The sequence below is a fragment of the Vicugna pacos genome, chromosome 4, assembly GCF_048564905.1.
Source record: "Vicugna pacos chromosome 4, VicPac4, whole genome shotgun sequence".
Taxonomy (NCBI): Eukaryota; Metazoa; Chordata; class Mammalia; order Artiodactyla; family Camelidae; genus Vicugna; species Vicugna pacos.
In genome coordinates this window covers 20204676-20220706 of record NC_132990.1, presented here as the reverse complement: position 1 = coordinate 20220706, position 16031 = coordinate 20204676, and the positions used below count along the sequence as shown (strand labels likewise).

Sequence of the window (16031 nt, the reverse complement as noted above, 5' to 3'; positions counted from 1 at the left end):
GTCTGGAAAAGTACAGCTACTTGTTTCTGATGGAATTTTCCAGTTGAGCCATTTATCGTAGTAAAAACCATCTCATGAAACAATTATGGGGTACTGGGAGGAAAAGAATCTAGGGAACGCCCAGGACTCAACTAGCATAAATGTCACTGCTCCACTGTTCCAGCTCAGCAGACATAGCTGGTTATGTTCACGTGCTGGTCACATAGAGGTCCCTGCCTTCTGAAGTAAGAGACAGGCTGCTGTTAATACTGTTTGACATATTTCCATGGTTCATATATCTGATTCAGGATGCCCTGAGAGAGCCCATAGAATGGTGGTCTCCGCCTAGAAGCCCAGCAGACTCCTTGCTAACTCTGAGGAGGTCACTGGATAGAGGCTTATTGAATTGCCAAAGTGGAAAAAAAGATTTTAACCACTTCAGTAAAATTTTCATCCTCTGTGGTTTTTCAGTCTCCTCTAGATTTACCACCATTTTGGGTTTGCTTGCATAGCCTAAGTGATTATTTCAAGGCCAGTCAATTAATCTAATAGAATTAGTTGCAACCACAGAGTATTGTTCTGAGATTAATGGCATAAACATCTCCGCTTTGTCTCTAGGTTGATGTGGCAGCATGAGATCATTATCTTTCCTTCATTAGTCCCGCCAAGTTCACTGGTTAATTTGATCATTTTCTGTCTCCACAGTTCCAACTGACTACAGCTATTTGCCTGAAAGCAGTTTTATTAGAGCAGCCATTGGCTTCTTCATTACAGGAGGGAAAAAAGGCAAGTGAGCACATTTCTTGAATTCTGTCATTCTTTCTACCTGTTAAGTTTATGTGCCCTAAGCTTGCTTCTGTAGAATAAAGCAGCAGAAATCTGAAGGAGTGAATAGTTTCTCCTGCTAGAGCATCTTTGCACCAGAGATGACATGGAGACCAACTACAATAAGTGGTACATAAACCTACACACTGTGTAGTCTCTCGGATTCACATGGGGAGCATGTGACACCTTGGTCTTCCTTGGCCCTTTCGAAAGTGTGAGCACACATTACTTTCTTCATCAGTTTCAAGTGAGTGTGTGAGTGTGACCTGGAAAGAGAACACACACCTGGATGCAGTTGGTGTTCCAGGACCAGACTTGAAAGTAGGTCTTCTCCCTGAACCTTGTGTGATCACTGTGTTGTTGGGGTCACTGGCTCTAGTTCTTAATTTCAGCTTGTGTTCTTTTTCTCTGCAACATTTGTCCTTTTGTGATTCTTTGTTGCGGCCACCGCATTAGAGCACAAGCAACCTGAAGACCGAGATTGAGTGGCCTTCTGTTTGTAACTGGAGCCAAAGTAATGCCACATAAGTTATTAAATAGATGCTCTTTAATGATACACACCTACCATTTCATGCTCTGAGGGAAAAACTGATCCAAACTGAACATGTCCTGGCTTAGGAACCCAGATTAATGTAATTTTTTTTTATTGTTGTCTGCTAGTTTCATTCTTCCTTGGGCTGGTTATGGCAGTCTGGGCAAAACCAGTGCCTGTATTACAAGACCATCCCAATCTTAGGGGAAAAAAATATTTTTAAACAAATCAAGACATTAGAGGAAGCAAGTTTGATTAATGAAGGTCATAGAAGAACAAAATCTTACCATTGGAAGGGACATTAAAGCTCATGTCTGTTGTCTGATTTCCCACTAGGTACATTAATCCTTGGAGCCTCCAGGTTATAAACTACTTTCATAGTTTAGACATGAATTCCCTTAGTTTCTGGAGTTCTAGAAATTGTGCTATTATCCTAGGGTCATGAGTTAGTATAAATTGCTTTTGCACATCCTCCGTAAAAATTGGTACAAGGTTATGTCATTGTGGTACAAGATATGTTTATATATGAACATGTCATATATTACACATAATATGGAGTTAATTGTCTATATTGCCATAAATTAAGTCTGCTTGAAGTAGATTCCATAATGGAAATGTCTTCATTAGTAAGAGATTGAAGTTTTACTAGAGGAACATCTAAAATTTCCATGGCTAGAATAATTCTAGGAATAAATATTTTTGCTCTTTTTTTTGTTAACTTGCTCACTGATACATTAAAAAGATTTTAAATGATACTGTGAGATATTTCCATGAGAAATAAAATTAAAATTCTTAAGACCAAATTAAAGATAGACTTTTTCTTTTCTAGTGAATAAAGTGTCCTTTTGGCTCCTTAGATCCATATTTCTTGGCAGAAATTAATTTTCTCTGAATCTTGCAAGAAATTCTTGGTTAAATGTAACATTTTTATGATTACGCAGTCATGGCACAACAGGAAATATTCTGCTCTAAAACTGAAAAATCGGGTGGAATTGACATCAGAAGCATATGTACACTCCTACTGAAATCTGTTTTAAAACAAATAAATGAAGTATTTAAGAATGCCATAGAACCAATCAGATTTTTGGCATTTTCAGGTTGTGGGAGAGGGCTGCCTTCTTGTCAGGTTTGCTGACTAGATTCAGAGAAAAATCTATTCAGCCTTACACATTACTAATGATGACCCCAGAGGAGTGGGGGCCGTGGGAGGCTGACCTCCGCCTCGGAAGCCCATTTACAAAAACAAAACCAGACCCTGCTCTGTGGGTTTAAATGGGATGGCCAAATGCGGAGGTGTGCATGCAAACGAGTGTTTTCTCCTTCAATATGCCCGGCTCATTTGAATTTTAATAACTCCCTTCTGAAGCAGCTTTTGAGTTTAAATGTCTGGATGTCACTCACTAGAGCCCAGAGGGGCTGCTGATAGGAAGGATGACAACTTTGGTGAGCTCTTTTGAGGAAGAAATGGCTTGAGAGAATAAAGATCATGCAGAAGAGAAAAACTTGAGGGATGGCATGGCTTCCTTGCCTCTCTGTGCAATTTAATAAATCGTGAGAGGAAGAAAAATGTGATGAGTTATCCCTGATCCACACTTATGTCAGGATGAGATTGGACATCATGATCTCTGTTCTAGCCAATCAGATTTGACATAGTGAATATAGTAATCTGCTTTCCAATATTTAGGGCTTTTCTTGTTTAGATACTCACTTTAATACTTATAGAACATACCAGATGTTCATAGCATCCATGCCTTCATACAAGCCTACATTTAAAAACCACACCAAATAGATGAAATTCCATCTAGTTTTATAAGACTTCAGTTAATAGCTTTGAATATAACTTTTTTTTTTGCCATACCCTATGAGATTTTCTTTTCTTCCCTAATAACCCTGGCCTTTCTTTAGCAGATCTCTTATTCCTTAATCTTTGTCATCATCATAATCTGTTCCTATGGATATTTTTTGGCTGTGCTAAGCTTAAAATTTGCTTATAGTCTGATTTCTCTTATCGTGGAATTATTTTTTCCTCTTAAGGGCCTCTAAATTTTGACTTTTAGTATTCTTTTCTATTCAAATAATCATTTATTTTTGATGATAACCTTAGATACTTCTACCTAATAATTCAGGATTATTTTTCTTATTGTGTTGCTGGGGAATGTGACTTTCTAAGCTTTTATTTTTCTATTAGGCTGTAAAGTTTACAATCAGAAGTATTACTTGAGGAAAGTATATTTAAATCCTTATAATAAAGTCATTATGAATGGCATTGCCTTCTTGACATGAATTCATTGGTCAGTGATTTGAGTGTATAAGTATTGGGCTTACGCATAAACCATACATAGGTATATTCTCAATTGATCATGTCTGGACTCTTAGCATGAGATATAATTGTTGATGAGTCTGGCCAAAAGAGCAGAATTGGGCAGGGCATGTATATCTCAGTGGTAGAGTGCATGCTTAGCATGCTCTAGGTCCTGGGTTCAATCTCTAGCAGCTCCGTTAAAAAACAACAACAACAACAAAAAAAGCAGAATTAGTGAACTCTGAGTGTATAATAAATGATACAAGAAAGCTGTCCTATTTTTCTGATGAAATTTTGGAGTTGGTTGCCAAAAGAGTGTTTCAGTATTTTAATTTAGTCATAGTTTACCTCTACAATTCTTTAAGAAAATATTATTGGAAGCAAGTACATTTGTATAACACTAAGTTCAAAAATGGTATAAAGAAGAAAAAAAGAACCCCTGATAATCTCACCACCTGGATAGAGAGAGCCTCAATACATATTGTAGTATATGACCTTCTAGATGTGTGTGTTATTGAGTCATAAAATGTGTATCATTTTATTGTCTGTATTTTTTAAATTTAACAAGTTTCCATGTAAGTGCACATAATCACCACCCATCTCCCGCAGAAGGAGGGTTGCGGAAGTATGAAAAGAATTCTTGCATCACTTTCTGAACAGTTGTTAATTTGTAAAAACCATGAAAATATCTGAAAGGGAAAAGTCATCAATTATCCCATGACTTTCTAACAACTATTATCATTTTTGAATTTTACTCTTTAATTTGTTGACTTTATGCACACACAATTTTCACATATTTCCCAGTATACCTATACTTTGCATTTTTTAACTTAATATTATAAACATCTCCCTATATTTCATGTATCTCCATAATTATTATTTTTAAGTGATTGACTGTAGAATATTCTATTGGGTTGATGAGTCATAATTAACCATTTCCCTATTGGTCATTTAAAAACTTTCCATTATAGAGAACATCTTTATGCACGTAGCTTTCTGTCGTCTTCATATAGCTTTCCTTAGGCTAAATTCTCAGCAGTTCATTAGTGGGCAAGAGTCTGAAGATTTGATGACTATAGGGATGGCATGGCCTTGTTGCTCTTCAGAAGAATTGTAACAGATTTAGGTACCTTGGTCCCGTATGAAAATGGGAAGCAGTGTATCAGAGAGGTTAAAAGCCTGGGAGCCAGACCACCAGAGTTCATATCCCACCTACTCCACTTGCCGGCTGTGTCATTTCAGGCGAGCTGCTTAAGTCTCTAAGCCTCAATTGATTCTGTAAAGTGGAGAAAATAATTGAATCTTCTTTCTAGAGTTTTTGTAAGGATTATGAGTTTATGAGTCACTTTATGTAACAGTGCTTAGAAAACAAAGAATAAACCCTTTCTAGTTATCATATTACAAAGCAAACCATCATATAGATAAACAAATGACTACAATAAAAACCAGGCAAAAAATGACTACTATAAAATGATACCTTAAGACTGCTTTAATTTGCATTCATTGCCAGAAGCAATGAAGATTGTTGTATGCATTTACAATTTGAGATGTGGTTTCTTTAAAAATCTTTTAAACTTTTTATTTTAAAATAATTTAAAACTGGTTGGGGGGTATATAGCTCAGTGGTAGAATGCATGCTTGTCATGTGCGAGGTTCTGGGTTCAATCTCCCGTACCTCTATTAAAATAAACAAACAGACAAACCTAATTACCCCCCCCCCAAATCAAAAGCAAAAAAATTAAAGGTTTAAATTTTTTTAATAAAATTTTAAAAATAAAATAATTTAAAACTTACAGAAAAGTGAAAACAGCCAGAGACCTTTTATATTTCTTTCACCCAGAGACCCTATTCAGGTTTCATTTGACAGTCCAGATGGTGTCTTTAGCAGAACAAGAATTTAATCCAGAATGTCACAGTGCACTTACTTGTCATCTCTTCAATCCCCTTCAATCTGGAACGTTGCCTCAGTAGTTCTTAGGCAAGAATATGACAGGTGTGGAGCCCTGCTCTTCTCGCTGTGTTCTGTCAGGAGGTCCCTGGTGTCTACCTTCCTCCACCGGTGATGTTACTTTTGACCATTGGATAAGGTGATATCTTCCAGGTTTCTCCTCTGTAAAGTTTCTTCTTTCCCTTTATCATCAAGAAATATTTTGTGTGGAGATGTTTTGAAACTTTACAAATATCCCATTTTTATCCTATTTTCACTCATTAGTTTTGGTATCCATTACTGTTCTCTTGCCTGAATTAATTATTACTATGATGATTGCCAAAAGGTGATTCTTAAGGTTCCATTATTCTATTTACGTTTTTCAGTAGGCATTTTCCTATAAGGAAAAGCTGCCTCTTCCCTCTCTTTCTTGCTTGCTTCCTTCCTTCCCTTCTTTCCTTTCTCCTTTCTTTCCTTTTCTTTCTTTCTTTCATTCTTTCTTTTAATATGGATTACTAGACTCCTATTGTATTTATTCATTATTCATTATTGTGATTCTCAAATTGTTCCAGATTAGATCAGTAAGAGCCTCTTTAAGTTGACTCTTGAGTCCTTTTGTGACATGACCTCATCATTCTTTGAGTACTTACTTTTCTTTGTGGCACACAGAGTTGTTCTAGGTTCATCTTGTATTATCCTCAGCCCTATTAATAGCCAGGTAACTCAAGTTTCTTTTGGTGGAGAATGATATTAAAAGCCAAGATCTGGGTACAAATCATTTCATTGCTACTGGAGTAATCACTGCTCCCAGGCCCTTTCAGTGGACTTTAGGAAATCCTCTTTCTCTCTCTCTCTCTCTCATATGTCTATATTTATCACTGTATCTACCTATATACATTGAAAACCATGAGTTCACACCAGTATCTCCAGTTCAGCATCACAGGGTTCACTCTGCATTTCCCTCTTCATATTTGTAACTTTCTTCTCTGACTGTAAAAAACCTGGCTCCCAGTATTCTCAATATATTTGCCACAGCACTGCTAAAGCTACCTTTCTCTCAGGCCCTGATTTCTGTTGGGCTTGGCAGCCTTCCTGGTGCTAAGGGGCTCAGGGATGTTTTTGTTTCTGATAATGCTGAATGTTATTGAAGTACTTGGTCTTCTACCAACTCTTAGTATCTAACTGATGTATCAGAATCAGCAACTATTTTCGACAGCTATCTTGATTGTAGAGTGGTTTCTGGCAAGGTGCTAAGCATCTCTTAGTCCCCACAAATATGCCATGCTGTCATTATCTGTACCTGTGTTTTCTAAGGACTTTGTCTAGAAAAATCCTACTCATCCTTTTCATCTTCTTTTGTTTTGTTTTTGTTTTTGTTTTTTTGGTCTTTCCATATTGTTTTAAACATCCTTTCCTCAGTGGGGGATGAGGGAGGATTCCCTGATGTTTCTTGATTAGTACAAATTTTTCTTTGAGAGAAATTATTTAAAATCTGTTATGGTAATGGGCTTGTCCATATCTACTTACAGTGGCAGCAATTCCTGCTTTTATGTATTTTAAGGCTATATTTTATTTTTTATTTGTTCTATTTTATTTTATTTTTTATTTATTTATTTTCCCCCTAACGAGGGCACTGTGGATTAAACCCAGGACCTTGTGCACAGCAAGCATACGCTGTACCACTGAGCTATACCCCTACCCCCCAGATTCTTATGTGATATTTTCCTTTATGTTTTTCATAGTACTTTACATATGTGTAATTATATGCTTAATTATTTCTGATTCTTTGTTTGAAGTCTGTCTTCCACTTGGACTGTAATTTCCTCATGGGCAGGAAGAACAGCTGTGTTTTATCCTAAATGCTTAGTACAGAGTACTTGGCACATATAGTTTTCAAATATTTGTTGATCTACTGCTTTAATCATATATATATAACATACATCTATGATATTGCTTCTAAACGACGTAAAAGATGAAGAAGGTAAAGATACATCCACACTGCACAAGCGACATGCTGGTGATGGGGAATAGACACGCCAGTGGCTGCTAGCCGGCTTGTTACCAGACTTTACCTATAGGGGTTACACATGTGCATTGTGGCGTTGATCCTCCGTGTAGCCAAAGTATGTGTGATAATGGGTCCTGTTGTAATGCATTATGTTGGGATATGCATGCCATTTATATCAGGGTTCTTTGAGGCTGTCAGCTGGATGAGGGATTTAAAGCAACTTTGTATCTGGATTTTTAAAACATCTGGATCCTTTTAACAAGTATGGTTAGGCCTTCTCAGTTCCAAATCCATTGTCTATAAAGCATTCCAGTATTTCTTTTTATCTAGGGCACTTGTTTGAAAACTGGGATAAATTCTTGGTTTCGGTGTATAATTCTTTTTATACATTGTTGGATTTACTTTGCTAATATTTTGTTGAAGACTTTTACATCTATGTTCATAAGAGATATTGGTCTGTAGTTTTCTTACATCTCTGACTGGTTTTGGTATTAGGGTAATGCTGTCCTAGAATGAGTTAGGAAGTATTCCCTCTGCTTTTATCTTCTTAAAGATATTGAAGAGAATTGGTATAATTTCTTCCTTAAATGTTGGGTAGAATTCACAAGTGAACCCATCTTGGCCTGTTGCTTTCTGTTTTGGAAGGTTATTAATTATTGATTCAGTTTTAAAATAGATGTAGGTCTATTCTATTTCTTCTTGTGTGAGTTTTGGCAGATTGTGTCTTTCAAAGAATTGGTCCATTTCCTCTTGGTTATCAGAGTTGTGGGCACTAGAGTTGTCCACACAGAGGCTCCAGCATTTTATCAAGTACAGCTGAGGTTTTCCTACCCCATCACTGTTCCTGCAGCATTTTCTACTCATGAGCCTCTGCTCTGGTAAGCCACAACTCCCTGTATTCATCTCTCTGTCTCTCCAGACTTGGGGGCAGCAGTTTGGCCTGTGTTCTTCTCAGTCTGTTCAGCTTTTTACATGTTAGGGAGAGTGGCCACTTCCAAGCTCCTTACGTGCAAAACTGGAAACCAAAATTCTCTTTTTTTTCAACTTTTTAATTATAAAAAACATATAACATAAAATTTACCATCTTAGCCATTTTATATACAGTTCAGTAGTGTTAACTACATTCACACCGTTGTGAAACCAATCTCTGGAACTTTTTTATCTCACAAAACTGAGACTCTGTACCCATTAAACAATATGTACCCATTCTCCCTTTCCTGACCCCTGGTAACCACCATTCTGCTTTCCATTTCTACTGACTACTTTAGATGCCAGAGATAAAGAGAATCATACAATATTGGTCTTATTGTAACTGGCTTATTTCACTTATCATAGTGTCTTGAAGATTAAGGACATGTTGTAGCAGATGACAGGATTTCTTCTCTTTCTAAAAGTTGAACACTATTTCATTGTATGTATGTCTTACATTCTGTTTATCCATTTATCTTTTGATGGACATTTGGGTTGCTTCCACCTCTTGGCTATTGTGAATAGTGCTGCTACAAACAGGGGCATACAATACCTCTTCAAAACCCTGCTTTAATTCTTTTGGAAGTGGGATTGCTGGGTCATAAGGTAGGTCTGTTTTTAATTTTTTGAGAAGCCATCATACTGTTTCCCATAGCGGTTCTACCACTTTATAATCCCACGAGGATTCCAATTTCTCCACATTGTCACCGACACTTCTTGTCTATTTTCTTCTTCTTTTTCTTTTCTTTCTTTTTTTCTTTAATAGTAGCTATCCTAAAAGATGTGAGGTGATATCTTATTGTGGTTTTGATTTTCATTTCTCTAATGATTAGTAACGTTGAGTATCTTTCCATTTCTTTGTTGGCCATTTGTGTATCATCTTTGGAAGAATGTGTTCAAACTATTTGCCCGTGTTTATATGTTTCTTCTTTTCCTTATGCTTCTCCTTTCTTTAGCTGTTTTACCTTTTGTTGACTCTGCTTCTGGTTCTGCTTCCCCCGTTTTTCAACTTCTACTAAATTTTCTGCTTATCTTGCTTTCTCTGCATGTGCTGTTACTTTTTCCTGTACTCCATTTTGTAGCTGTTCTTCCTGTTGCTGACTCTGTCCCGGGTTTCTGCTTCCCCACTTTTCAGTATCTGCTTATTCTGCTGCTTTCCCCACCTCTGCTTCTCCTTTTTTCCTGTGCTTCTCCTTTCCACAGCTGTTTTTCCTATTGCTGACTCTGCCCCCAGCTTCTGCTTCCCCACTTTTCGGGATTTGCTGATTCTACTGCTTTTTCTGCCTGTGCTTCTCCTTTTCCCTGCGCTGTTCCTTTTTCTGTGCTTCTCCTTTCTGCAGCTGTTTTTCCTATTGCTGACTCTGCCCTCAATTCTGCTTCCCCACTTTTCAGTATCTGCTTATTCTGCTGCTTTTCCCACCTCTGCTTCTCCTTTTTTCCTGTGCTTCTCCTTTTCCCTGCGCTGCTCCTTTTTCTGCGCTTCTCCTTTCTGCAGCTGTTCTTCCTTTTCCTGACTCTGCCCCCATCTCTGCTCTCCCGTCTCAGTGTCTGCAGATTCTGCTGCTTTTTGTGACTCTGCTTCTTCTTTTTCCCTCTGCTTCTCCTTTTTCTGTTCTGCTCCTTTATCCTGTGCTGCTCCTTTTTCGGTACTTCTCCTTTCTGCAGCTGTTTTTCCTATTGCTGACTCTGCTCTCACTTCTGCTTCACCGCTTTTCAGTATCTGCTGATTCTGCTGCTTTTTGTGCCTCACTTCTCCTTTTTTCCTGGGCTTCTCCATTCTCCTGCACTTCTCCTTTTTCAATGCTTCTCCTTTCTGTGGCAGTTTTTCCTTTTGGTGATTCTGCCTCCGTCTCTGCTTTCCCCTGTCTCAGTGTCCACGGATTCTGTTGCTCTTTGTGCTTCTCCTGTCTTTCTGTGCTTCTCCTTTTCCAGGCTTCTCTTTTCTGCAGCTGTTTTTCCTTTGGTTGGCTCTGCCCCCATCTCTGCTTTCCCCAGTTTCAGTGTCTGCTGATTCTGCTGATTTATCTGCTGATTCCACCCCTGCATTTCCTTTTCCTGCTGATGCTTTTTGTTTTGCTCACTCTGCTTCTCTTTCTGCTATTGCTGGTTTCCCTTCTGCTACTTATGTGGCTCCTCTTGCCACTTTTACTTCTCCTTCTTGGTCGTCTACTTTTATATACATCATTTCTGACCTCCTTGTAACTTCACTTCTACATGACCCCCAGTGACTACTCCAACCTTGGCTTTGCTTTATGGCTCCACTCAGAACTGCTATCATGTCTCATTTTTTCAAGTTTAAATTACCTCCCACCTGGAAAAAAGGTAAAAGTATGTATTATGAAAGTCATGTACTGTGGCATAGATACCTGGTTAACCTGTGGGTTAGCTGTTACCTCAGGTGCTCTCCCGCGGAGCAGTCAGCCATGGCACAAGCTGAGGAGAAGGAACAGCAGGGAATCACATGGGACAGAACATGACCATTTAGAGGCACAGGGTCTGACAGTGACCCAGAGTTTTCGGAAGGAAATGTACCTGAGTGGCACTAATTGTCTCTTCTTCTGGAAGTGGATTGAGGAATGAGTGAGCGACAAGGCAGTAACATAGAGTAGGTTACTCTTTTTAGGAAGTTAGATGAAAAGCCACAAGGGAGCATGGAAGATTGTTACATAGCAATGTAGAATATTCCTGTCCAGGTAAGAGGGGAAGACCGGAAACAAACAAGAGAGAGAAGAACAGAGGGAGCCAAGTTTTGTAGCAAATGCAGTTGACTTTAAACGCACAAAATTGAAAGACTGGACACGATTGAAGGTGTGTTACCAAATCCTTTGAAACTAGAAGAAAGGAGGGAAAGTTGGCATTTTCCACTTTTATGATGCTGTTGATGCGTTTTATTTTTTTTTTCCTTTCTATTGCAGGTCCTGAATCTCTGCCTCCTTCTCTTCTCAAAGTCGTGATGAAACCCATAGCAACTGTTGGAGAAAGCTACCAGTATCCTCCTGTGAACTGGGCCTCACTCCTCTCTCCACTTATGAGGCTAAACTTTGGTAAATATTAAGTGTTTTTAGGTCTTCAGACTCTGCTTTCAGGATATGGCATAAATAGAAACTTAGATTGTGTATCACAGTTGCTAGTGACTGGAGGGACCTCTGGGATCTTGAAGTTTGTCTTCTTGGATAGGACAGCTGGTTACTTTCACTGAGTCACTTTCTAAATAGCTGAGGGTGAGGAGGAGGAGGAGGTCTGAAGACCCAGACCAGATGCACTCATCAAAACAATACTTGTTTGAGATGCGCATGTTGCTAGGTGTATGGTTTGATGGTTATTAAACTGCATGACCAGAATCCTAAGTTTCAAGGAAGTACCCTTTGGGATGCTGTTTGCTTTCTATTGCTGCTATAACAAATTACCACAGACTTAGTAGCTTGAAACAACTCAAATGTATTATCTTAAAGTTCTGTAGGTCAGAAGTCCAACATGCTTCTCACTGAGTTAAGATCAAGGTATTAGCAGAATGGTATTCCTTCCTAGATGCCTAGGAGAGTGCTGTGGTCTGAGTGTTTGCGTTTCCTCCAAATTCGTATGTTGAAGTCTTAACCCCAAGTGTCATCATTAGGAGACGGGGCCTTTGAGGGTGATTCAGTAATGGGGGTGGAGCCCTCATGAATGGGATTAGTGCCTTTATAAAAGTGGCCCCACTTCCACAGGGTGAGGACACAGTGAAAAGTCAGCAGCCTGCAACCTGGAAAAGGGCTCCCACCACAACCTGACCATGCTGGCACCCTTATCTTGGACTTCCAGTCACCAGAACTATGAGAATGAAATTCCTATTGTTTATAAACCACTCAGTTTGTGGTATTTTGTTAAAGCTGTCCAAACAGACTAAGACAGATAGAATCCATTTCCCTCCCTTTTCCAGCTCCTGGAGTCTGCCCACATCCTTGGCTTGTGGCCCTGTTTCTCCATCTTCAAAGCAGACAGCAGAGGACTGAGGCCTTCTCACACTGTCATTCCTCTGATTCTCTGAAGCCAGGAAAGGTTTTCCCTGTTTAAGGTTTCATGTGGTTAATGGGTCCATATGAATAATCCAGGATAATCCCCCCATCTCAAGGTTCTTAACCTTAATCACATCTGCACATATTCACAAGTTCCAGAGATCAGAATGTAGACATCTTTGGGGGCCATTATTCTGTTTACCACAGACTTTGTGGTGAGAGGCAAAGGGAATGCACACCTCAGTTTGTCCACAGCATTCTCTTTTATGGAGTAGGCATATTGGCATATGCAAATTTAACTTTGTGTACTTGCCCCACCTCCAAAAAAAAAAAGGAGGGAGAACAAATTTAACAGTGCTATAAAAATGTGTATATATCTGTGTTTACCATGAGTGCTCTATTATTTACAATTGGTGCTTATTTACATATGATATACAGTAAGATTTGTATACTATAATTAACTTACAGTTTAAGAGATAAAGATGAGTTCAACTAAACACAGTTTTTCATTTGAATGCCTTCATTTGAATCCAGTCCTATATCAGATATGATGTGACTGTACTGTATTTCCAGAGATTTCATTTGAAAAATATGTTCTCCTGCTCCTCTCCTAATTTTGTGTGCTGGAAATGTTTGTTTTAGTAAAAACCCTTAGAAAAAAGAAAAGGTTTGGTTGGGAAAAATTTGTCTACTGTTGGAATCAGACAATTAAAAAGACTAGATCACTAGAGAATGTGGCTACATCTTCAAGTCCTTCTAGACCTAAATGTCTCTGTGCTGACTACAAGGTAGAGAAGAGGGAAAAACAGAGAGATTTTTAACTAGAATTTTCTCAAATGTTTGATAGTATTTGAGTGGTTAGGTTTCTCTAGATATCTTAAGAGAAATTTCCTGAGCTAATTCAAGACCCTTACCAGTTCCATGAGTCAGGACTCTGATCCAGTGTGTGCATTCTTTTGCTTCATAACTAAAAGATCTCTTGAAATACCTTTTGGATGGCTGAAGCCCTGTTACCTTTAGAAGTCCCACAGGCAGATATTTGATCTGAGACTCTGAAGCCTGAAAATGAGTCAGAGAGGCAGCTACATTAAAGATATTTTTTTCCTTTCTTCTCCTTCAGGTGAAGAGATACAGCAGCTGTGTCTTGAAATTATGGTGACCCAGGCACAGTCATCCCAGAACGCAGCTGCACTATTGGGAATGTGGGTGATACCACCGCTGATGGACGGTCTGAGTGTAGGTAGTAATTAAGGGTGTTGAGCAACAGGAGGATGTGGTTCTTTGCGGGGAGATCTACATTCATTTGGATGTGTGTTCTCAAAGTTGAGTGGACAAATGGGGTTTTACAAAATTTGAGGACTTGACAAAAGCTGGCCAGCAGATGGGAAAATCATGTGATTCAGGACTCTGCCATTGGCATCACCATTCATGCTTTCAGCTAACGTTTATTACCAAAAAAGAGAGAGAAAACGGCAATCAGAGATATTAAAGTTCCTTTCTCAAGATCATACAACTAGAAAGTTATAGTTATTGGAACCTGGTTTATTAGTTTATAGGATACACATGATCATTTTAGTAGGTATTGAGAGAAAGGCAAATCCACAGACACTGGATATATGATCCCTCCTGTTCACAGAAAAGGCAGCAATTAAGGTGAGCGTTGATGGCTTGATAGGATTTTGTTAGGCATCAAGTTAGAGAAACCAAGGGATGTAGGAGGGAGGGTGTAGGTGAAAAGATTAGAATGTCTCTGCCATGGTGTTCAGCTTGACAAGAAGTGATCCTAACCTGGCATTTGTGATGGAGGGAGGGGGCTGGCACCTTCCAGAGTATAGGCTAAGACAGGTGGGAAGAATGGGAGAAAATTGTCTAAAGATGTGAAATTGGTAAAGAGATATAATTTTGAGTAAATTTCAAGCTAGGACAAAAAAAAACATACTGCATGATTCCTTAGAGATTTTCCAATTGATGATAAATTAAATAATCTCATCTTTGTTATTCCTCTATTCTAGAGGCTTTAATTCTTTGAGAACAGTGCAAAGCCATCTTTTATTTCCTTGGTCTGCTGGCTTCAGTCCCTAGCCTGCACTTCTTATTTTTAAACTTTCCTATATCTCATAATTCGTTTTAATTGAAGGTCAGTGTAATTGAGGTCCGCATCCTTTCTGTCAGTTGTTATCGTTACCTGTCTCCTCCAGGCAGCTCCCATCCAGCTGCCACTTAATGAGCACTTGCTATGTACCTGCTACTGGGAAGCACTCAGTACTTGCAGAAGTCAGATTTCATCTCTCTTCAACCCTGAAGGCCATTTTTTTCTACAAGATTATTGAGTTATATTCCATAAAATATGGCTATTTTAAGTGTACAGTTTGATGAATCTTAGTACATTTATACATTTTCATCCATCACCAATATTTCTATCACCCCCTAAAATTCCATTGTGCCTGCTTATAGTTAATTCCCACTCCCAATCTCAGGCCCAGGGTATCACTGATCTTCTTGTCCCTCTAATTTTGCCTTTTTAGAAAAATTTTTTCATACAGATTTAAATTTCACATATTTAAAATGGAATCACACAATATGAAGTCTTTTGTGTCTGGATTATTTCATTTCTGAGAAGTAGATTTTATTATTTCCATTTTACAGGTTGATAAACGGAGGCAAATGGAGGTTAAGCAAAGTCTACATAGTTAATAAATGGTAGAAGGAGTCTGGCTGACTCAAAAGCCTGTGTCTTAAACACTGTTCTTCCATTTGAATCAAGTACAACTCTAACAGCCTGTTTTTTTACCTCAGAAATTTTTCTACATTTTAGTTATCCCTCCACTTCTTTTTTATCTCTCCTTTTTTTTGCATTTGTCCTTGATTTTGAACCTTTCTTATTATCTTTGTTAATTAATAAACTAAGTTGTAGATTCATTTTTTCAGTTGTGTACCTTCTTATTTAAAAAACAATGTGAAGTAACATGTTCTTTAAAGCGAAGGCTTCTGATAATCCGTGCTCCTACATTGATCTTTTTTGAAGTTGGCTGATTTTTGTCAGATTTTATTTTTTAAAGCACTTCTTTTTGACTTGCTGCTCCTTTAGTATCATACTTCAGTTTCTAAGAATTGTTGAAGCCTGCTTTCTTCAAGTCTACGGCACACAGCTATCATTAACCACGCCTCTTCTTAGCTCTCCTGCACGCTAAGATGCATGGTCAGCTCCACATGCTCTGCTATTTCTTCTTTGGTCAGAAATGGCCTGAGAATGCCAGTTCCCCTCATTATTTCTTTTCTGCTTCCTCCAAAGAAGAAAGGAATGATATCAGATACTCTGTTTAGTTGATTTCCAGCAGTTGAGCCTTCATCTTCAGGAGCTTTTCTTGCCAGAGAACGTGACCTTTTAAGACTGAATAGCAACTGTCATGTACTTTTAGAAGTAGCATTTTATTCCCCTTGCTGAAAAAAATCCAAGGTTTAAGATGAGTAGTTCACAGATGGCTTGGCAGATAGCG

The 16031-nt window shown here is 38.4% G+C and overlaps 1 protein-coding gene across 5 annotated transcripts in view; it reads left to right on the top strand.

Moving 5' to 3' along the window:
* Positions 1 to 16031, top strand: part of FOCAD (focadhesin) — a 235946-nt gene that overhangs the window by 206940 nt on the left and 12975 nt on the right. For all 5 annotated transcript variants that reach the window (XM_006208259.4, XM_072959321.1, XM_072959322.1 and 2 more), the window contains 3 exons: positions 685 to 765; positions 11458 to 11586; positions 13655 to 13770. In XM_006208259.4, coding sequence (XP_006208321.2) covers positions 685 to 765; positions 11458 to 11586; positions 13655 to 13770 — 326 coding nt within the window. The remainder of the gene's footprint in view (positions 1 to 684; positions 766 to 11457; positions 11587 to 13654; positions 13771 to 16031) is intronic.